Here is a 24239-nt window from a genome sequence, read left to right on the forward strand (position 1 = left end):
TCAACAGCTCACAACTCTTCATCTTACCAAGCAAACACAAAGGAATGCTTTGCCTAGTTCTGGTCAGTTATTGCTATTTGTGCTTGATAATTCACAAATGCTCTTGACAGTCCTCCACATTTAGCTCCTTGAGTTAGCAGCAGGAATGTACAGGCTGCATGGTCCCTTTCTGAGACATTAACAAATGTCCATTAACCATTTCAAGTGCATCAGTTTCAGTATTTGCTTTTAGTGTTCCAGTATTTTCAGTGGATTTCAGTGTTCAAGTTGCAGTCTCTGTTTTAATATATTCTTTAAACCATATTGTATCTACTTGAGTGCCTACTGTACATGTTCCTGTCATAGTCACAAAAGGAACAACACTCGTGTAGCCTAGCTAGCGTACTCTAACCAAGATCAAGTGCTTGAAAAATGGGAAACCTCTAATCAACTAGGGAGGCTATTGAAAATGATGGCTGATAAAAAGTCAATGCATACAGCTGATTCTATAGAGGATTCACTCAGAGCGACATAATTCAAACCACTACTCGTCATGGCTATGGTCAACTTATACAGAGCATACCATTTCTCTTCATTCACACGGAGTAAAACACACTGAATAAAACAGTTTCGTTTATATACAGTGCTTTCGGAAAGTATTCAGACCCCTTGACTTTTTCCACATTTTGTTCAGTTACAACCTTATTCTAAAATTGATTAAATTGTTTTTTCCCCTCATCAATCTACACACAATTCCCCATAATCACAAAGCAAAAACAGGTTTTTAGATTTTGTTGCTAATTAAAATATCACATTTACATAAGTATTCAGACCCTTTACTCAGTACTTTGTTGATGCACCTTTGGCAGCAATTACAGCCTCGAATCGTCTTGGGTATGACGCTACAGTCTTTGCACATCTGTATTTGGGGTGTTTCTCCCATTCTTCTTTTCAGATTCTCTCAAGCTCTGTCAGGTTGGATGGGGAGCGTTGCTGCATGGATATTTTTAGGTCTCTCCAGAAATGTTCGATCGGGTTCAAGTCCGGGCTCTGGCTGGGCCCCTCAAGGACATTCAGAGACTTGTCCCGAAGCCACTCCTGCGTTGTCTCGGCTGTGTGCTTAGGGTCGTTGTCCTGTTGGAAGGTGAACCGTTGCCCTAGTCTGAGGTCCTGAGCGCTCTGGATCAGGTTTTCATCAAGGATCCATCTCTCTGTACTTTGCTCCGTTCATCTTTTCCTCCATCCTGACTAGTCTCCCATTCCCTGCCCCTGAAAAACATGGCCACAGCATGATGCTGCTACCACGCTTCACCGTAGGGATGGTGCCAGGTTTCCTCCAGACGTAACGCTTGGCATTCAGGCCAAAGAGTTAAATCTTAGTTTCATCAGACCAGAGAATCATGTTTCTCATGTTGTGAGAGTCTTTAGGTGCCATTTGGCAAACTCAGTGGGCTGTCATGTGCCTTTTACTGAGGAGTGGCTTCCGTCTGGGCACTCTACCATCAAGGCCTGATTGGTGGAGTGCTGCATAGATGGTTGTCCTTCTGGAAGGTTCTCCCATCTCCACAGAGGAACTCTGGAGCTCTGACAGAGTGACCATCAGGTTCTTGGTCACCTCCCTGACCAAGGCCATTCTCCCCCTATTGCTCAGTTTGGCCAGGCTGCCAGCTCAAGGAAGAGTCTTGGTGGTTTCAAACTTTTTCTATTTAAGAATGATGGAGGCCACTGTGTTCTTGGGGACCTTCAATGCTGCAGAAATGTTTTGGTACCCTTCCCCAGATCTGTGCCTTGACACAATCCTGTCTCGGAGCTCTACAGACAATTCCTTTAACCTCATGGCCTGTTTGTTTTTTTTTGCTCTGACATGCACTGTCAACTGTGGGACCTTATATAGACAGGTGTGTGCCTTTCCAAATCATGTCCAATCAATTGAATTTACCACAGGCAGACTCCAATCAAGTTGTAGAAATCTCAAGGATGATCAATGGAAACAGGATACACCTGCTCTCAATTTTGAGTCACATAGCAAAGGGTCTGAATACTTTTGTAAATAAGGTATTTGTTTTTATTTTTTAATACATTTGCAAACAATTTAAAAAATCTGTTTTCACTTTGTCATTATGGTGTATTGTGTAGATTGCTGAGGATTTAAAAWWWTTATTTAATCCATTTTAGAATAAGGCTGTACCGTAACAAAATGTGTAAAAAGTCAAGCGGTCGGAGTACTTTCCGAAGGCACTGTAGATTATATGCTATAGAATAAAAGTTGAGTGATTAGGCCTTAACTAGTCAGTCAAGGAGAATAGCCGTACAAAATACTACTCTGTCTGGTTGAGGTACTTTTTGTAGGCTTGTTCATTGTCATCCTCTTCTTTCAATCTCTTACGAGCAGCTTTTTCCATTTCCAGCAGTTTCACATACAGGGCCTCTGACATGTCGTCATCGATGTCCATCTAAAAACAGAAAACACCAAAGCCATGAGAAAAAGGCTACTTTTTTCTATCAAATAAACCTATTTTTTTTATTTAACTAGGCAAGTCAGTTAAGAACAAATTCTTATTTACAACGACAGCCTAGGAACAGTGGGTTAACTGCCTTGTTCAGGGCCAGAACGACAGATTTTTACCTTGTCAGCTCGGGGATTCGATCTAACAACCTTTCGGTTACTGGCCCAACGCTCTAACCACTAGGCTACCTGCCGCCCCTAAAGCTAGAACAACCCTATCAGACCGAAACAGTAATATAGAATCTATTCTCAACTTTAATATTATAGATGTTTATCTTGGGGCCTAGCTTTCTATAGTGTTTGCTTACTGTCTTTTGAATATGATTTGGTGGGGGGGGGGGGGGGGGGGGGGGGGGGGGGGGGGTATGATTATATAAAGACCGTGAAAGACACACTCACTTGTCGAGGCTGCGTGTAGTTGCTCCCCATGCCTGACGTCAAACTGTGATACTTTGCCCTCGGATCCAGGGACTCTGGTTTTTTCAGAAACAGCGAGTGCTATTAAAGGCAGGATGACATATCAGYTTATGAAATATGACTCAAAGGATGTATTATCTAAACATTTCAAGCTGTTGAGAGTGACATTTTCAACCGTAAAAGCATCTCCCGGATAAACACACAAAAACCATCAGATAAGCATGGCTAGAGTGATAATGCAGTAATACTATGAATATACCGCAATGTTTGTTGTAAGGACGCAGTTGTAATTAACTGTAAAATACTAAGAAAATACTGATTTCATATTTAAATATTCTTATGCTGTAAAATATCCAATAATTGCCCAAACAGATCAAAGATGCAGAATGTAAAAACAAGTTAATTGATAGTAACATTACATAAAAAAGACGATACATGTTCGGTTACCCGGACACAGATTATGCTTTTTAGTCCAGGAATAAGCTTTTCATCTGTGTCTGGGAAACCAGCCCATAAATATGTATAATATTAGATGTTAATATGTAAATAATACATATCTGAACTGTTTAGATTCGTTTCTGAGAGACACACCAATGCTCCAGCTCCATTGTACGGTGTCAGTGTGAACGTGTTGGTGAAGATTCTTATCTGTTCATAAAGACAAACATGTTAAGTAACAATACAAGTTGTACAAATGAGATTTTCTGATGAAATCACAAGACCACAAAAAATTATGTCAAAACAGTAAAAGAAGACTAAAGGGTAAAACCAACTTACAAGATACATGATAGGCATGATGAGGGTCCAGAAGAAGGAGGGGAGGATGCCATAGGTAAGATTGGTCATCACCAGCCCTGGACAAATCACTGATGAGTACAGCCCCTGTCAATCGTGTAAAAAAAAAAAAAAAAAGTATTATTATTGATTATCCGATACATGCACTGACTTTTGAGGTAGAGTTTWACTAAATATAAAATGTCATGCAACTTGACATTATGAACAAAGAGAGGGCAGCATTCACAATTGCATTAGGATCTAAGCATAGACAATCCAGTCTCTCACCAGGCCAGGACCCAGAACGAACCCACCACAACCCACCAGTTGCTCCTGAATTATGATTAAGGGTAAACCGTAGTCCATAGACGCTGAGACGCGATAGTCCGGCATCCCATTGTGACATAGCTACGCTTCTCTTGAGACCAACATCCGTGGGGGACGCACAGCCCGAATGCCTACCTCCCACAATTCCCAACCAATGCGACCCCGGTACGCGTCCTCTATTCATTTGAACGTGTTGACAGTTGGAGAAATTGCTTGAGTTGCTCTGAGAATGTGAAAAGTAAGCCAACGGTCCAATATTCTAGAAGACTGCTGTGCGTACGCATGCAACATTTGGAATATAAAGAAGCCTTTAGGCAAACAAAGCCATGTGCAACTGAATAAGTGTGAACCTAAACTAGTACACATCTCTTGCAAGGATCCAAAATGGATCTGCCACAACCCACCAGTGGCTCATAGCCCAATACTGCCATGTGTAACTGAGTGAACATTTTGGCTCACCTGGCTGTTGTTGTGTCTGTTGAGGGCAAGGCTGATGAGGTCGGAGGCATACTTGGAGGACGCGTAGGACTCGGTCCCCAGTCTGTGCTGGACATCGTCTAGACTGAAGGCCGAGCGTCTGGCATTGCTGGACGAAGTCCACACTACCCGGGAGGTCTGACCAGCCTGGCAAAGGATAGAGTCTAGCTCCCTGACCTGGAACATAGAGACGGAAAGTATGACAATGTTTGAAGGGACAGATAACCTGGACCAATGAGACAGCAGGGCTCCAGACTGCGACCATTTAATTCCATTTTGCGACCCTCTGACACCGCATTGGTGCGAGCTACACYTTGTACATGCTCACCTCACTAAAAACGTCCTATTTTTTTAGGAGGCTAAAACCATGAGTTTGTCAAACAGTAAATTCTCATTATTCCTGTAATGAAAGTCTCCATCCTGTTTTGCAMGGGCCTGCTGCTGAGTCGAGCGAGCCACTACTTTCCCGCAGTAAAAAATGCTCCGGAAGAAGAAAAACAATATATTTCTGATTGTATAACATTTAAAAATCCAATTGCGGGGAAAACAGGGGGACCATTAGGCGATGCGAGCATGGGCAAGGGAGTGTGAACAGTGCGGAACCTAAGTTGGYGAAAGCTTAACTTTATGCAAATACTCTGTGATATTGCGGCACTATTGAACAATCGAAGTTCACTGTAGCTRCCAGSTCCTACTGGATTGCTAGCACCCACAGGAGGGCGTAGCGAGACGAAATACAAGCGCTAGTTAAATTCATTTTGGCTACTAGCAGTAGGTATTATATTTAGTTAGTGATCCAGCTAATGTGTTTTGGGTTTCCACTTACTCGGTTGGGGAGTTATCCCAAAATAAACTTGCATATGATATTAGTGCACATAAAGATTCATCTCTATTGAACAAAGGAAAAATCATAAAATTCTGGAGCCAAATTTMAACAGTAAAATATAACAACAATAGCAACAATTATTTTTWAAATTAAGCACATTAATCRATTTTACAACCGGTGTAGCCTACATATACAGTGCATTCAGAAWGTATTCAGACCCCTTGACTTTTTCCACATTTTATTACYTTATAGCCTCATTCTAAAATTMATTAAATAAATAGATATGTTTCTACAGCATGATTGGAGTCCACCTGTGGTAAATTKAATTGATTGGACATGATTTGGAAAGGCACATACCTGTCTATATAAGGTCCCACAGTTGACAGTGCATGTCAGAGCAAAAACCAAGCCATGAGGTCGAAGGAATTGTCTGTAGAGCGCCGAGACAGGATTGTGTCGAGGCACAGATCTGGGGAAAGGTATCAAAAAATGTCTGCTGCATTGAAGGTCCCCAAGAACACAGTGGCCTCCATCATTCTTAAACGGAAGAAGTTTGTAACCACCAAGACTCTTCCTAGAGCTGGCCACTCAGCCAAATTGAGCTATCTGGGGAGAAGGGCTTTGGTCAGGGAAGTGATCAAGAACTCCATGGTCACTGACAGAGCTCTAGAGTTCCTCTGTGGAGTCCTCTGTCCTCTGACAGAGGACAGAACCTTCCAGAAGGACAACCATCTCTGCAGCACTCCACCAATCAACCATCTCTGCAGCACTCCACCAATGGTAGAGTGGCCAGACGGAAGCCACTGCTCAGCAAAAGTCACATGACAGCCCGCTTGGAGTTTGCCAAAAGGCACCTAAAGACTCTCCGACCATGGGAAACCAAGATTGAACTCTTTGGCCTGAATGTGTCACATCTGGATGAAACCTGGCACCATCCATACGGTGAAGCATGGTGGTGGCAGCATCATGCTGTAGGGGTGTTTTTCAGCGGCAGGGACTGGGAGACTAGTCAGGATCGAGGGAAAAGATGAACAGAGCAAAGCACAAAAAGGAAGCCTTGATGAAAACCTGTTCCAGAGACCTGAAAATAGCTGCGCAGCTACTATCCAACCTGAGAAAGTCCCCAAATACAGGTGTGCCATGCTTGTAGCGGCATACCCAAGAACTGAAGCCACTGCAGGCGGCTTGTGAAAGCATTCCATGCATCATGGCATTTGCAGACTTATGTAAGATAGCCTACTATTCACAATGTGATGAGTAGATTGGATAGTCATAATTTAGGCTAATAACAGAACTCAATCACTGTTTGAAAAAAAGCGTTCAATGCATGGCTGAGCACGTATTGCGTAGACCTAGGCGATATCAGATATATTTCTTCTTTCTTTGCATGGGAAAAATGTGGCATTTTAAACACATTTCATGCAATTCTACTACATTTTATATGACTGGAGACATTAGCAGAATATTTTTTTATTACAACAAATTACAAGGCAGCCTACTCTGCTGACACTGACAAACAGATCAATAAAAATTATGTCTGATCCATATAATAGGCCTACAAGAAGGGGAGACAAATAGAATATGACGTCCATCTAGTCTCTTCATTGTCTTATCTTTACAGCAATGACCATTTGCTTTCCAAACTATGTTTTCCCTCGATTCTATTATGCCTGGCTTGGCCTCTCTACTTTTCACAGACAGTCACAACTAAACAATAACCTGACCAAKTATTTCTTTTTTAAGTAATGATCGTCTGAGGCCAAATCATGTTTTAGTAGCCTATTTTGAATGATTTTATTTATTTTTGTATCGACAGGAGTAGGCTAATTAGGCTATATAATTTTGTCAATTTAATTCTATTTACTTTAGGGAAAGCTTCCCCTAGTCTTATGGACATAGTGCCTATGCCTGCATATTAAAAAACGTACTACATAACCTCCATTTGCTATGTGCAGGCTACGGATAAAAAAAAAATTGTGAGCCATTCTAAATAAAAAATAATTCCACACATACATTTACGTTCAAAAGTTTGGGGTCACTTAGAAATGTCCTTGTTTTTTTTAAAGAAAAGCACAGCAGTCATTTACAACATTAACAATGTCTACACTGTATTTCTGATCAATTTGATGTTATTTTAAATGGGGGGGGAAAAGTGTTTTTCTTTCAAAAACAAGGACATTTCTAAGTGACCCCAAACTTTTGAACGGTAGCGTATATTAGTAGGCTATATGTAAAGACCAGATTAAAGATTGAGAATAGTCTGATGGGTGTGAATATTATCAAGTGCTTGTCAAATTGTGAATGAGAGACTGATGAAGTGTGTGCAGCCTGCYCAAGAAATAGAGCAGAGCTTATGCCTCTTATCATTAGAGTCGCATCATGCAGCCTTAGAATGTATAAAAAAATCTAAACACATAGCCTAACATTAGTATCACAACTACATTTCTATAAATAACTGTAAATAAAGGATATAGGAGGAACTGTTTCTTTGTTAACCACTCAAACACAGAATAGCCGCATGTATGCAGTCCCTTATTTGAAGCCTACCCTTTATATTTTATTTAGGAACACTACATGACCAAAAGTATGTGGACACCTGCTCGTTGAACATATCATTCCAAAATCCTGGGCATTAACATGGAGTTGGTTAACCCTTTGCTGCTATAACAGCCTCCATGTTGGAACATTGCTGCGGGGACTTGTTTCCATTCAGCCACAAGAGAATAGGTGAGGTTGGGCACTGATTTTAGGTGATTAGAACAGACTTGCAGTCGGCGTTCGATGGGGTTGAGGTCAGGGCTCTGTGCAGGCCAGTCAAGTTCTTCCACACCGATCTACAAAACATTTCTGTATGGACCTCACTTTGTGCACGGGGGCATTGTCATCCTGAAACTGTTGCCACAAAGTTGGAAGCACAGAATCGTCTAGAATGTCATTGTATGCTGTAGCGTTACGATTTCCCTCCACTGGAACTAAGGGGCCTAGACCGAACCATGAAAAACAGCCCCAGACCATATTCCTCCTCCACCAAACTTTACAGTTGGCACGATGAATTCGGGCAGGTAGCGTTCTCCTGGCTTTCGCCAAACCCAGATTCGTCCGTCGGACTGGCAGATGGTGTAGCTAATTTATCACTTTTCCACTGCACCACAATCCAAATTGGCATTGCGCTTGGTGATCTTAGGCTTATTGGCCATGGAAACCCATTTCATGAAGCTCCTGACAAACAGTTATTGTGCTGACGTTGCTTCCAGAGGAAGTTTGTGAGTGCTGCAACCGAGTTTATACACCTGTCAGCAACGGGTGTGGCTGAAATAGCCGAATCCAATCATTTGATGGGGTGTCCACATATAACACAAAAGTATGTGTGTACAGTGCATTCAAAACCTATTCAGACCCCTTGACTTTTTCAACATTTTGTTAGGAAACAGCCTTATTCTAAAATTGATTTTAAAAATGTTTATCATTCATCTACACACAATACCACTTCATGACAAAGTGAAAACAGGTTTTAAAAAATGTTTGCAAATATATTAAAAATAAAAAACAAAAATACTTTATTCATGTAAGTATTCAGAGCCTTTGCGATGAGACTCGAAATTGAGCTCCGGTGCTTCCTGTTTCCATTGATCATCCTTGAGATGTTTATACAACTTGATTGGAGTCCACCTGTGGTAAATTCAATTGATGGGCATGATTTGGAGAGGCACACACCTGTCTATATAAAAAGGTCCCACAGTTGAGGATTTTTATTTTAGAATAAGGCTGTAACATAACAAAATATGGAAAAAGTTAAGGGGTCTGAATACTTTCCAAATGCACTGTATGTGCAATTGTAGGCCTATTCTTCATACTATAAAATAACATAAAATAATGCCATGGAATTCTAAGCAAATATTGTCTGCTAAATGAACTTTTGTAGCCCATAGCCATATGGCATAGCCAGCTCAGGGCCTAACATAAGGACAACTCAGAATATGCTATTCTGTTCTTCATATGTTATTCTTCTTCTACATTTTCTTAATAAACCCAGCAAAAAAGAAAAGTCCCTTTTTCAGGACCCTCTTTCAAAGATAATTCGTAAAAATCCAAATAACTTCATAGATCTTCATTGTAAAGGGTTAAAAACACAGTTTCCCATGCTTGTTCAATGAATAATAAACAATTAACGAATAAGCACCTGTGGAATGGTCGTTAAGACACTAACAGCTTACAGACGGTAGGCAATTAAGGTCACAGTTATGAAAACTTAGGACACTAAAGAGGCCCTCTACTGACTCTGAAAAACACCAAAAGAAAGATGCCCAGGGTCACTGCTCATCTGCGTGAATGTGCCTTAGGCATGCTGCAAGGAGGCATGAGGACTGCAGATGTGGCCAGTGCTCAGACTGTCCGCAATAGGCTGAGAGAGGCTGGACTGAGGGCTCTTAGGCCTGTTGTAAGGCAGGTCCTCACCAGACATCACCGCCAACAATGTCGCCTATGCGCACAAACCCACTGTCGCTGGACCAGACAGGACTGGCAAAAAGTGCTCTTCACTGACGAGTCGCGGTTTTGTCTCACCGGGGGTGATGGTCAGATTCGCATTTATCGTCGAAGGAATGAGCGTTACACGAGGACTGTACTCTGGAGCGGGATCGATTTGGAGGTGGAGGGTCCGTCATGGTCTGGGGGCGGTGTGTCACACGCATCATCAGACTGAGCTTGTTGTCATTGCAGGCAATCTCAACGCTGTGCGTTAAAGGGAAGACATCCTCCTCCCTCATGTGGTACCCTTCCTGCAGGCTCATCCTGTCATGACCCTCAGCATGACAATGCCACCAGCCATACTGCTCGTTCTGTGCGTGATTTCCTGCAAGACAGGAATCTCAGTGTTTGCCATGGCCAGCGAAGAGCCCGGATCTCAATCCCATTGAGCACGTCTGAGACCTGTTGGATCGGAGGGTGAGGGCTAGGACCATTCCCCCAGAAATGTCCGGGAACTTGCGGGTGCTTTGGTGGAAGAGTGGGGTAACATCTCACAGGAAGAACTGGCAAATCTGGTGCAGTCCATGAGAAGGAGATGCATTGCAGTACTTAATGCAGCTGGTGGCCACACCAGATACTGATATTACTTTTGATTTTGACCCCCCCTTTGTTCAGGGACACATTATTCAATTTCTGTTAGTCACATGTCTGTGGAACTTGTTCAGTTTATGTCTGTTGTTGAATCTTGTTATGTTCATACAAATATTTACACGTTTAAGTTTGCTGAAAATAAAACGCAGTTGACAGTGAGGACGTTTATGTTTTTGCTGAGTTTATTAGACCTGCCTAAAATAAATAGATTTATTGTGATGGTGTGGGCTTATTAAATGGATTTTATTAGACTAAATGTTTTTAAAGTAGATTGTTCCAATGGCTTTTAGGCTATGCGTGAAAGCCAGGAGATGCTAAATGTGTTTATGTTTAATTAACGGTTAATTACCATGAGATTGGCAGCTATTTGCATGGCAATCACGGCTGACAAAATGTAATGACTGCCACAGCCCTATTACCATCTCAGTAACGATACCAATTTGTTTCTATTGGTGACGCTGCAAAATATTTCTGTGCGACCAAATCATGGCTGTTGTCACAAACTGAAAAAACTTGGAAAATGTTAGTCTGGAGACCTGGACAGGTAAGATTACTCTCTCATATACGGTAGGTTTAATTTGGACTTGACTTTTTCTTATTTTTTTTTGTCTTTGTGTCTTGTGGAAAATGAATAAAATTCGTGTTCAATTGGGAATCAAGAAATATGATGAGTGAAATTACCCCAAGAACTATGAAAAAGTACATGAAAGTAAACATAGCTAATGAATGCCTGGTTTGATTGAATTCCAGCCCTTGCCTGTCATCTGGCGTGTCCTATCACTGAGACTGTCTAATGCCAGTCCAAGGGACTAGAGAGTAAGGTGCATGGACGGTACAGCATGGAAACAAAATGGACAAGATAGAAACAAACGTTTAATAGTTAATGGCARGAGTCTCTAGAGGTTACTACCTGTTACAGTGAGCTGGGTATCATTTTCTCTGTGGTTCTGAAAAGTAGATGAGTTTTTAAAGTTTCCAATACCTTTGTGGTTTTCCTCTAACAAAGGGGCCAACTCAAAAAACAACTTATCTGGTTGAAAATGGCCAATGTGGCATCAATAGTAGTCCCACAATTGGCAAAAAAAGTGTTAAGTAGGAGAACTTGAGTCATAATGTCAGTGTTTTCCAAAAATTGTTCTGTGAGATTTAAGGAATCCCGGACGTCACAGTTTCTTGGGTTGGCTTTAGATTTCAATTGTTCCCACATGCCTACTACGAGACCGCTACTTGGCAGCACCCAAAAAAATATAGAATTGATTAGGAGCACATCAGCACATGACCCGGCATTTGCAAAGCCATTAMTCACYCAARCCCTTGTTGAYAGTAAAGTGGCTGTATGGGATATTMCAACTATGGTGAGTAAAGAGGAACACACAACCAACATCATACCAAAGCCTCAAGACAACTCTCGTTATGGCTTCTATCATTTCTTAATAAGGACGTGGAAAAGCGAGGCGAAATCAGTGAGTTCAGCCCACCTTTACCTTTTTCCTCACCATGTGACCATGAAACCTGACCAGGGAAACCCCAGGCCCTATCCCTTAGTTGTAACAGGGGCCCGGGTCAGGTTACGTAGGMAAGAAAAAACACCTGGCTCTAACTAGCTTATGTTTTAATTTCCAGGCTCTGTTTCCATTTGAAACAAACCTCTCTTTGTTGAGAAACATTACGATACGATAGGATAAAATAAGATAAGTGACTTACAAGCACAAAGTGACCAAAAAGGTTTGTGGCGAACACTTCCTGTAGTCCATCTTTGTTGACATGGTCCTGCTGGGTCAGGAGGCCCTCTGCTGTGGCAAACATTTTGATGACGTTGCTGCAGCACAAAGATGACATCACATCAGAGCACAGGGCAACGCTAAACACTTACTAGACATATATATCTGAAGGGTTAAGTTCAAACTTTTTCAGGGGGTCAAACTGATTTGTATTTGGAGTCTAGTTGTGAGAGAAGTAAAGGTGCCTGGAAGAACCTTATGGGTTGCCACACTGGTGGAACCTTTCCAGTTCAAAAAGGTTCCTTGAGGAACCCCTCTGAAAAGGATCTTCGAGGAACCCCTGTGTAAAGTTTAAAACCAGAACCTTTTCGTCATGGGATGGGTTAAATTTGGAACTTTTTTAATAAATMATTGTAGAGATGGCAGCCTATCAGATTGGAGATGTGGCTTATTGGCGTTGTGGCTTTTTYGCCACCCGTCAGGGTAAATGTCATTCCTTTTCATTATGTTAAGTTTCTACAACTTTCCTTGAATATTTATGCAGATTACATATTAAAATATAATATTAACATTGCTGATTACACATAGTAATACATGTATTTATTTTATTTAACTAGGCAAGTCAGTTAAGAACAAATTACTATTTACAATGAAGGCCTACCCCAGCCAAACCCTAATGACGCTGGGCCAATTGTGCGCCGCCCTATGTCCCAATCACAGACGGTTTTGATACAGCCTGGAATCGAACCAGGGTCTGCAGTGACYCCTCTTGCACTGAGATGCAGTGCCTTAGACCGCTGCGCRWCTCGGGAGCCCAAAGAACCTTATAAAGTGGTAACTACTCCAACTTCGGGATTTGCATAGGCTCTTGAGGAACTCATACACCTCTGTTAGCCTCATTGAAACTACAAAACCGCAGTGCCTGTTAATTTATCATCGAATCACACCCTACTTCGCCAAATGGGTGATGATTTAACAAGCGCATTCGCCAAAAAAGCACTGTCGTTGAACCAATGTACCTAACCATAAACATCAACGCCTTTATTAAAATCAATACACAAGTATATATTTTTTTAAACCTGCATATTTAGTTAAAAGAAATTCATGTTAGCAGGCAATATTAACTAGGGAAATTGTGTCACTTCTCTTGCGTTCTGTGCAAACAGAGTCAGGGTATTTGCAGCCGTTTGGGCCGCCTGGCTCCTTGCGAACTGTGTGAAGACCATTTCTTCCTAACAAAGACCGTAATTAATTTGCCAGAATTTTACATAATTATGACATAACATTGAAGGTTGTGTAATGTAACAGCAATATTTAGACTTAGGGTTGCCACCCTTTCGATAAAATAAGGAACGGTTCCGTATTTCACTGAAAGAATAAAGGTTTTGTTTTCGAAATTATAGTTTCCAGATATGACCATATTAATGACCWAAGGCTCGTATTTCTGTGTGTTATTATATTATAATTAAGTCTATGYTTTGATAGAGCAGTCTGACTGTGCTGTGGTAGGCAGCAGCAGGCTCGTAAGCATTCATTCAAACAGCACTTTCCTGCGTTTGCCAGCAGCTCTTCGCAATGCTTGAAGCACAGCGCTGTTTATGACTTCAAGCCTATCAACTKCCGAGATTAGGCTGGCAATACTATAGTGCCTATAAGAACATCCAATAGTCAAAGGTATATGAAATACAAATGGTAGAGAGAGAAATAGTCCTATAATTCCTATAATAACTACAACCTAAAACATCTTAACTGGGAATATTGAAGACTCATGTTAAAAGGAATCACCAGCTTTCATATGTTCTCATGTTCTGAGCAAGGAACTTAAACATTKGCTTTTTTACATGGCACATATTGCACTTTTACTTTCTTCTCCAACACTGTGTTTTTGCATTATTTAAACCAAATTGAACATGTTCCATTATTTATTTGAGACTAAATTGATTTTGATTTATGTGTTATATTAAGTTAAAATAAGTGTTCATTCAGTATTGTTGTAATTGTCATTATTACAAATATATATAAAAAAATATATATATATATACATTTAAAAAAAGAAAAATCGGCCGATTTAAATAGGTATCGGCTTTTTTTGGTCCTCCAATAAATCGGTATCGGCGTTGAAAAATCATCATCGGTCGACCTCTAGTACAGGTGCATCAATGCTGAGACCGAGAGACTGAAAAACAGCTTCTAACTCAAGGCCATCAGACTGCTAAACAGCGATCACTAACTCAGAGAGGCTGCTGCCTACATTGAGACCCTATCACTGGCCACTTTAATAACTAGTCACTTTAAAACAATGCCACTTTAAATAATGCCACTTTAATAATGTTTACATACAGTTGAAGTCGGAAGTTTACATACACCTAAGCCAAATACGTTTAAACTCAGTTTATCCACAATTCCTGACATTTAATCCTAGTAAAAATTCCCTGTCTTAGGTTTGTTAGGATCACCACTTTATTTTAAGAATGTGAAATGTCAGAATAATAGTAGAGAAAACGATTCATTTCAGCTTTTATTTCTTTCATCACATTCCCAGTGGGTCAGAAGTTTACACACCCTCAATTAGTATTTGGTAGCATTGCCTTTAAATTGTTTAACTTGGGTCAAACGTTTCGGGTAGCCTTCCACAATAAGTTGGGTGAATTTTGGCCCATTCCTCCTGACAGAGCTGGTGTAACTGAGTCAGGTTTGTAGGCCTCCTTGCTCGCACACGATTTTTCAGTTCTACCCACACATTTTCTATAGGATTGAGGTCAGGGCTTTGTGATGTCCACTCCAATACCTTGACTTTGTTGTCCTTATTAAGCCATTTTTCCACAACTTTGGAAGTATGCTTGGGGTCATTGTCCATTTGGAAGACCCATTTGCGACCAAGCTTTAACTTCCTGACTGATGTCTTGAGATGTTGCTTCAACATATTCACATAATTTTCCTTCCTCATGACGCCATCTATTTGTGAAGTGCACCAGTCCCTCCTGCAGCAAAGCACCCCCACAACATGATGCTGCCACCCCGTGCTTCACAGTTGGGATGGTGTTCTTCGGCTTGCAAGCTTCCCCCTTTTTCCTCCAAACATAACGATGGTCATTATGGCCAAACAGTTCTATTTTTGTTTCATCAGACCAGAGGACATTTCTCCAAAAAGTACGATCTTTGTCCCCATGTGCAGTTGCAAACCGTAGTCTGGCTTTTTTATGGCGGTTTTGGAGCAGTGGCTTCTTCCTTGCTGAGCGACCTTTCAGGTTATTTCAATATAGGACTCGTTTTACTGTGGATATAGATACTTTTGTACCCGTTTCCTCCAGCATCTTCACAAGGTCCTTTGCTGTTGTTCAGGGATTGATTTGCACTTTTCGCACCAAAGTACATTCATCTCTAGGAGACAGAACACTTCTCCTTTCTGAGCGGTATGACGGCTGTGTGGTCCCATGGTGTTCATACTTGCGTACTATTGTTATACAGATGAACGTGGTACCTTCAGGCGTTTGGCAATTGCCCCCAAGAATGAACCAGACTTGTGGAGGTCTACAATTATTTTTCTGAGGTCGTGGCTGATTTCTTTTGATTTTCCCATGATGTCAAGAAAAGAAGCACTGAGTTTGAAGGTAGGCCTCCAATTGACTCAAATGATGTCAATTAGCCTATTAGAAGCTTCTAAAGCCATGACATCATTTTCTGGAAATTTCCGAACTGTAGTCAACTTACTGTATGCAAACTTTTGACCCACTGGAATTGTGATGCAYTGAATTATAAGTGAAATAATCTGTCTGTAAATAATTGTTGGGAAAATTACTTGTGTCATGCACAAAGTAGATGTCCTAACCGTCTTGCCAAAACTATAGTTTGTTAACAAGAAATTTGTGGAGTGGTTGAAAAACGAGTTATAAAACATTAATCATATGTATATACTGTATTTTATACCATCTATTGGACCTTGGCTATGCCACTCGGCCATCACTCGGCCATCGCTCATCCATATATTTATATGTACATACACTGTTGGAACTAGAAGCACAAGCATTTCTCTACACTCTGTTGGGTTCTGAGAATATGAAATATACTTATTCATGTCACGGATGGAGTGCTGAGGTTTAGAGGGTCTACACCAGAAGTTAATGGTTATAGGAGGAAGGTATATCGTGTGTGCAACTAAGCTTGGAATGTGTTGAGTGCAGGGAAGTGATTACATGTGGCAGGCATTGATAAGGGGAGAGAGCCATGGATTAGTGATGGAGGGGTGTTGAGGTCAGGTCAAATAAAGGAAGAAATAAAAGTTTATGCCCGTATCACTAGTGTCCTGCCTAGCAGTGAAGAATGATGTTTGTACAGATGGGTAGGAGGAGACTCAGCCTATGAGGAACGGTTAAATATCAGTGCTTGTGTGAAAATGTTTTTGTCGGAATGCAGCTGTTTTGACCTTGGGCAGAATAAACTTGGTTAAGCTTTCTTAAATGTCCTCTGAGTTTTTACTCCGAGAATTAGAACTGAACAACTCGCATTAACATCTGCTAACCATGTGTACGTGACCAATAAAATTTGATGACAACACAACAGATGAACAGTAATGACATTTACTCTAACAGGTTTCCAAAAAAAGATCTATCTTAAAGCCATGACCCTACTAAGCAACACCTCCACCCCAAGGTTCCTCGAGGAACCCGTTGCTACATTGAACCATTAAAGGTTCCTCCAAGAACCCCTCAACTAACTGAAGGTGCAAACATGAACCATTGACTAGCAATGGTTCCTTGGGGAACTGCAGGGGTTCCTTGAGAAATTAAATGGTGCGTGTTGTTAGAGTAGAGTAATGCTTGAAGGCGATTACCTTACCTAGAAAATAGGCCCTTGAAAAAGGCTTTGATGTCAATCTGTGGATTTGGCATGATCCCGGCATTAAGGTATAGGTAGTCAAGTCTGTTGTACCTGTGGAATGAGTATTAGTAAAATTATTTATTGATGTCACATTGAAAAGGATGTAAAGTACGTATGCATTTGTGTGTGTGTGTCTATACGTATATGTGTGAGGGGTTAACTGGTTAATGACTATTACTTCTACTGTGTGGCAGCACAAACCACCTAGCYGACAGAGCCCATATCCAGATGTGTTTGTGTGTCTGTGTGTCAGCGTCGGTGCTGTTTATTATATATATATTCATTTTTTTATGAGCATGGTCTTATTTCTATTACAGCATATTGGATGACTGTCATTCATTTTCCATTCACCCAGCTCAATGTAACATTGATAGGTTTAGGCTACTACATGATACTTGAATTTTCCCTTTACCCATCATGCGGTTTCTACAACCTAGCCTACGAATTAAAGTTTCTAATGCAGGTGCACATGTCGAGAGACAAATTCGTAGTAATCAAGGTGACAGACAGTGACACATTCAATACCACCTTGCACACTTTTGTCTGCATCTAGCTGATCTAGAATATTCTGGTAGGTTTATCCCATTTTRATTCAGTTTGCTTCCATTTAAGAAAGGTATTTCAACGTGCTCTCCTCCTCTCACCTTTTCCCTTCGCTTGTGGACTTCAGTGCACAACACACTCCTGTGAACTAGTTGGAAAAAACCTTTCAAGCCAAACCTTCATACCATAAACCACCAACAACCAGCCTACATCATTGTCACTATATTAGTTAAAGTCAACATAGCTACTAGAACTAACACGTTAGTAAACCACTACAATCACGCAGTACAGTGTACAGCAAGCAGTTTAGCAGTTACACCTGTGGCCCAGTGGCATAAATTAATACAATTTTTGAGAAAATAATTTGTTCAAATGTTAAGTATTGTTTTTCTCTGTCTTTGAGTCAACTATCACCACAATTTTACGCACTGCACTGCTAGCTGTAGCTTATGCTTTCAGTATAGTTAATTATCTGATCTTTGATTGGGTGGGCAACATGTCAGTTATGAGCCTAAATGTTTTGTATCGAAGTCAATGTGCTCAGAGAAGGATGAAAATAGCTGTCTTCGGCTACACATGTGGCTACCCCAGAAGATGCTTGTTGAGGCTCCTGTAAATTCATTGCAAACAGTGTGTTTTAGTCAGTTATTTGGTGACGTGAATATACTTTGTATAGTTTTATCTAAAAGCATCACTTTTTACAGTCTTCACTTTTTACATTTTTCTGAAATTCACTGAGTAGGATACTCCTCCCCTTCCTCCTATGAGGAGCCTCCACTGGTGTGTGTACGGTATGTGTGTGTACGTGTGTGTGAGGTGTTAACAGGGTAATGGTCTGATGGTCTATACCTAGCCTTGATCTTGTGGGCGGCGTGGAGAACCGAGCGAACAGAGCCTACATCCAGGTGCAGCAGGTCTATGTGGGCGTCGGGGTGAGAGGTCAGCAGAGCGGAGCGGGCCGCCTCAGCCCTCTGCATGTTCCTGCAGGCCAGACACAGCTGCAGCCGACTGTCCTCATAGAGCAGCCGCTCACACAGGGCTAGGCCGATGCCACTGTGGAGATGGAGAGGTCATAGATAGGAGATTACATATACTGTAGGAGTAGGACACAAACGCCCTCATGTACACACGTGTTGCATGTGCATGCATTGCACGCACACACAAGCTTATTTTAATTCCATAGGTCAACTGTTATTACACAGTCAGTGGACAATCAGTGAATCAGTCAGTTTATGGATTWGTCAGACTAAATGACAACAAGCTGGCCTGAGATAGAGTAGAGAGTAACTTGGCTATTAGTGCAATAGCTTCATTACAAGTGAGACATGTGAATGTAACTTGGCAGTATTTCCACTAACAGCAACTTTGTCAACATGTAGCCTACATTTGCCACAATATGACGTTACAACGCCATATTGCGTCAAGTGGTTCTTCATTTGAAACGTTGTTGCAAATGCTTACCCTAACTTTTTTCAAACACATTAATTCTCCGACAGGCAATGATTGGCAAAATTGTAACGTTATCGCATTAATAACGTTATCCTATCACATCAAGTAGCCTAGACAAGATTAACTGCAGTGACAGTCAGCCGATTTATGAATAATGTACGTTGCCTACCTGTTCGCACCGGTCACTAAAATCACTTTCTCCATGATGGCACTTCTTCAAWTGTAGGAAACTGGTGAATGTTAAAAGATAACAGAAAAGAATACTATCAATGTACAACACTCTGGTCCGATGTTATGAACACAACGATAGCCTATGCAGACACGGCTACATGGTGTGATTGGATGACGACACATCACTGTCGGCCAATCAGATTTAACTACAGAGAGCCAAGCGGATCATCCTTCCCATCAGCGCAAAATAAAAAAATCTCGAATGCGGAGTTTTGTAGGACTACAGAGGAGAGGMGGCAGAGGAAATACACTTTTATTTTCTTTAATCATTTTGCAAGTGCTGTTTCATTTCAAGATCTGAAGCAATTTAAAGACCTCAAATAGAAATGTAGAACAAGGAATGCAAAATGTGTTTTATTCTATGATCAAAATGCTTTCTTTGTCGCAACATTTTGGTTTTACCTAATGCATTTTTTTTTCTTCAAAAAGTACATTTKTTGCATGTAATTCTTGTGAAGTGCGCATTAGATTTTTGTATTTAGATTTTGCTTGGTATGTAGGCCTATTTAGGCTTTCATGCGCTGGTGGGAAGTGTGAAATTGGGAAGTGCAAATTTGTAAGTCCAACATGGTTGTGTTCAAGTGCTTTTGAAGTCGGAACAATTCTTAAACCAATAAGATTTTAACGTTGCCAATAATAAAGTTAGTTAGCTTAACATAAATGTGTAATTATCAAGGCGGATTTGTTGTAATCTTTTGGGTTGAAAAGGTGAAAGGTGAAACGTCACAACTCAGCAACGACAGAGACGGAAGAGGAAGCGAGACATCCCACTCTTGTCGTTTTTTCTGTTTCAATGGAAGTCAGTGAACTAAGTAGTAGACAGACCCAGCTGCTATCACTATGGAAGAGCCATCCCCTTATTAAGTAAACTGGAACTGGCTATTTATTTTCAGTGGTAAACGGCCTAAGGGAACTATCTTCAATTTTTCCACCATCTTTGCCAAAATTTCATGCCAGAGTCCCACTTGCAATTATGGGCGCGTTTGAGTGGAAAGGCGAATGCAACTGACTGTAGACGACAGTTGAGGACTGAGGTCGGGGGAGGTGTATCTGCGACAGCCGGAAGTCTGACACTAATGTGGTCTTCCAACAGCAAGGCTCAGATCAACATGGCAGTGTTGCCATTGTTTATAAAAGTTTTACTTTATAATGTTTGTATAAACATGTCTCCAACCCCCATATCCCACACTCACAAACTGAAATCATGTGTGTGTACAATCAATCAGTGAGTGAGAGCTTCAAATATCACATGAATTTGTATATATCCACTGAATCGCACTTTGGTCACATTTGCGTGGCTCAAACAAAAATATACCCTAATGATTGGTTGGCAATTGAGCTTCCCACAATGCAGGCGATGAAGTTGGTGAAGAGCAGCTGCAGAAACTTGCAGTCAAAACTTCATGACCTTTGATTCCATTATTTTTGTAAAGTTCATGCAATCAGCATGTAGGCTCAACATACTTACAAAGACTTGACAAAAATGATCTGATTGAACGCGCCCTACAACTTGGAGGGTTGTTCAAGTAAAACTTCCCTGTCGGAACTCCGAACTTTAGATTACTCTTGACAGCATGAACGCCTCCAATAGTTGTGCAATAGCCTGTCGCAAGCTTCCCAGTAGAAACAGTTCACGCATATCTTATGTTGACATTTTGTGATGTTTTTGTTCGTTTTGGTATTTGAGCACGTAATTTTTTCTTGAGACAAGTCGAAGTTCTGTAACGAATGCACGTTCAAAACAACTGGGAGCTCGGATTCCTCAATTAAGTGTTTCTTGTTATTCAACGAGCCGAATAGTCTCTATGCAATTTTTTTCACTTGATAAATACTGCACCACACATCTTGGTGAGATGTGAAATTTCGCGACTAAGACCTCAGCAAAAACGTCAAAATGCATTTCAGGCTTGTAGATTTTGCTTAGATGAATTCTGACTATCTTGAGGAAGTGTATACTGGCCATGTTGTTGTTATGGTATCTCATGAGGGACAAACAGTAATATTGCAGCTTTTTTAGATTTTTCAACAAAGGGAGTATGCGAGGCACAGACGTTCGCCTCGCCGAGTTCTGCTAGGAGCTAACCGAACCTAGTATGCGGGCACCTTTAGAATTCTGCATGACAGAGGGCCATCAGAGCCATAGCCATGTATTTAGAGTCTATATCTAAATACACGGAGTGTATAAAACAATAGGAACACCTTCCTGATATTGAGTTGCACCCCCTTTTTCGCTCAGAACAGCCTCAATTCGTCGGGGCACGGCACGGACTCTACAAGATGTCGAAAGCGTTCCACAGGGATGCTGGCCCATGTTGACACCAATGCTTCCCACAGTTGTGTCAAGTTGGCTGAATGTCCTTTGGGTGGTGGACCATTCTTGATACACARTGGAAACTATTGAGTATGAAAAACCCAGCAGCATTGCAGTTCTTGGCACACTCAAACCAGTGCACCTGGCACCTACTACCATACCAAGTTCAAAGGCACAATCTTTTGTCTTGCCCATTCACCATCTGTATGGCACAGATACACAATCCATGTCTCAAGGCTTAAAACTCCTCCTTTAACCTGTCTCCCCCCTTCATCTATACTGATTGAAGTGGATTTAACAGGTGACATCAATAAGGGATCATAGCTTTCACCTGGTCAGTCTATGTCATGTTAAGAGCAGGTGTTACTGATGTTTTGTACACTCAGTGTGTACTGTATGGCTCTGGTCAGAATTATATGACAATGACCGTCACAATCAGGAATGGAATCATTTACTTAAAGAGCAGTCTACCTAACTCTTTACTAACAACGAAGACAGCGACTTTTACACCAAACATTTTTACTTTCAAATATGGAGAATGATTTCATGACGGGTGAGAACGTTTGAATTTGAATTATCTAAAAAATAAAATATTATAATTAATTGGAAAATAGCATTTTGAGTAGGCCTAGAAAGAGAATATGTAAAATAWCAAAGTGTGGAACAATTTGGTCCAYGAAACTTTTGGCTGTGTTTGCTGTAAACTATACCACTGCATTTTACATTTGCTGTTATAGCCTTGATATACACWACCGTTCAAAAGTTTGGGGTCACTTAGAAATGTCCTTGTTTTTGAAAGAAAAGCACATTTTTTGTCCATTAAAATAACATCAAATTGATCAGAAATACAGTGTAGACATTGTTCATGTTGTAAATGACTATTGTAGCTGGAAACGGCAGATTTTTTAAGGAATATCTACATAGGTGTACAGAGACCCATTATCAGCAACCATCACTCCTGTGTTCCAATGGCATGTTGTGCTAGCTACGTTAGCTACAGAGTTGCAAAGAAAAAGKCATATCTCAGACTGGCCAATAAAAATTAAATATTAAGATGGGCAAAAGAACACAGACAATGGACAGAGGAACTCTGCCTAGAAGGCCAGCGGAGTCGCCTCTTCATGGTTGACGTTGAGACTGGTGTTTTGCTGGTACTATTTAATGAAGCTGCCAGTTGAGGACTTGTGAGGCGTCTGTTTCTCAAACTAGACACTAATGTACTTATCCTCTTGCTCAGTTGTGCACCGGGGCCTCCCACTCCTCTTTCTATTCTGGTTAGAGACAGTTTGCGCTGTTCTGTGAAGGGAGTAGTACACAGCGTTGTACGAGATCTTCAGTTTCTTGGCCATTTCTCGCATGGAATAGCCTTCATTTCTCAGAACAAGAATAGCCTGACGAGTTTCAGAAGAAAGGTCTTTGTTTATGTCCATTTTGAGCCTGTAATCGAACCCACAAATGCTGATGCTCCAGATACTCAACTAGTCTAAAGGCCAGTTTTATTGCTTCTTTAATCAGGACAACAATTTTCAGCTGTGCTAACATAATTGCAGAAGGGTTTTCTAATGATCAATTAGCCTTTTAAAATGAWGAACTTGGATTAGCTAACACAACATGCTATTGGAACACAGGAGTGATGGTTGCTGATAATGGGCCTCTGTACASCTATGTATATATTCCATTAAAAATCAGCCGTTTCCAGCTACAATAGTAATTTACAACAATTAACAATGTCTACACTGTAGATCAATTTGATGTTATTTTAATAGACAAAAAAATTATTTTCTTTCAAAACAAGGAAATTTCTAAGTGACCCCAAACTTTTGAACGGTAGAGTATTTCAACACTTTTTTTGAGTTGATAATATCTGATAGTAAAACAATTCATGCCATGAATGAGAATAACCCCATTTATAATGCCCAAATCATTTCTCGTATCCAGATTTTTGTTTGTGTTGCCATGACGTTTCTTTCAGACCAGATCTCACCTGAGATCCACTCCTACCAACTGGAAGGTTTCTTACCTTGATGAGTTTCACATGTGGGAACCAACTTCTCAAAATGCAACTGAATCTGTCTGCCATGGACCTCCCTAAGACAGAGGTACATGTAGAATCTGGGGCCCAACATGGRACCATCTTCTCTCTCACCAACAAGGTCATTGGGTGATGAGTATGCCGCATATGACATTGATAGCTCCCTGCCTTCCTCACTCAGTGGAAGCTTCACTTCAATAAGCAACCTCAAGACTATTCTATTGTGCTTCACATGACTCCATAATCTGTCTGGCTAACTAGATCATTGGCCAAGTCCTTCTCCCCAGGAGAGCTGCCAGTGAGCTCTGTGGCCCCTCAGTATTGCACACTGCTGGCTGATGCCCCTGGTAAACTACAGATTCTTATCAGTGATGACCCCCTCTAGCCTTTCCACTGCTACAGGTGGGAGGAAGAAGATTACAGGACTTCCAGGGACTCCGGAGAGCACTGAGAGGGCAGAGGAAAGGAGAAGAAGACTTTAAGCATTACTAAGCACTCGGTTGTACTTTTACTCTGCATTTCATTTCTCAAATATTGTAGCAGTACATCCCGTCAATACAGAATGTTGAAGAAAAGAAAAAGTTGTGAATTACATGGTTTTATTTGCTACTTCTGTTTTTGTCTTTCTTTTTCAGGCTCACTGAGTTGAA

General features: G+C 41.0%; 1 protein-coding gene across 1 annotated transcript; it reads right to left on the reverse strand.

Annotated features, from left to right (window-relative positions):
- Positions 1-1865: 1865 nt before the first annotated feature.
- Positions 1866-19320, reverse strand: hsd17b7 (hydroxysteroid (17-beta) dehydrogenase 7). The gene is made up of 9 exons (XM_023977852.2): positions 19185-19320; positions 18416-18619; positions 16982-17074; positions 12129-12243; positions 4463-4657; positions 3680-3784; positions 3494-3550; positions 2885-2983; positions 1866-2432 (listed from the first exon to the last, which is right to left on the reverse strand). Exons 1-9 carry the CDS (start codon positions 19217-19219, stop codon positions 2298-2300), a joined length of 1038 nt encoding a protein of 345 aa, XP_023833620.1. The 5' UTR covers positions 19220-19320; the 3' UTR covers positions 1866-2297.
- Between the last annotated feature and the right edge of the window lie 4919 nt (positions 19321-24239).

The sequence above is a fragment of the Salvelinus sp. IW2-2015 genome, linkage group LG32 (genome assembly GCF_002910315.2).
Source record: "Salvelinus sp. IW2-2015 linkage group LG32, ASM291031v2, whole genome shotgun sequence".
In the NCBI taxonomy this organism is placed as follows: domain Eukaryota; kingdom Metazoa; phylum Chordata; class Actinopteri; order Salmoniformes; family Salmonidae; genus Salvelinus; species Salvelinus sp. IW2-2015.

Excerpts from the sequence above, each read along its gene's own strand:
- hsd17b7 (XM_023977852.2), bottom strand. The coding sequence starts at position 19,219 with ATGGAGAAAGTGATTTTAGTGACCGGTGCGAACAG. Across the intron at positions 4,658-12,128 it reads TTTTTGGTCACTTTGTGCTT|GTCAGGGAGCTAGACTCTAT; the intron begins GTAAGTCACTTA and ends TCTATGTTCCAG. Across the intron at positions 2,433-2,884 it reads ACTACACGCAGCCTCGACAA|ATGGACATCGATGACGACAT; the intron begins GTGAGTGTGTCT and ends TTCTGTTTTTAG.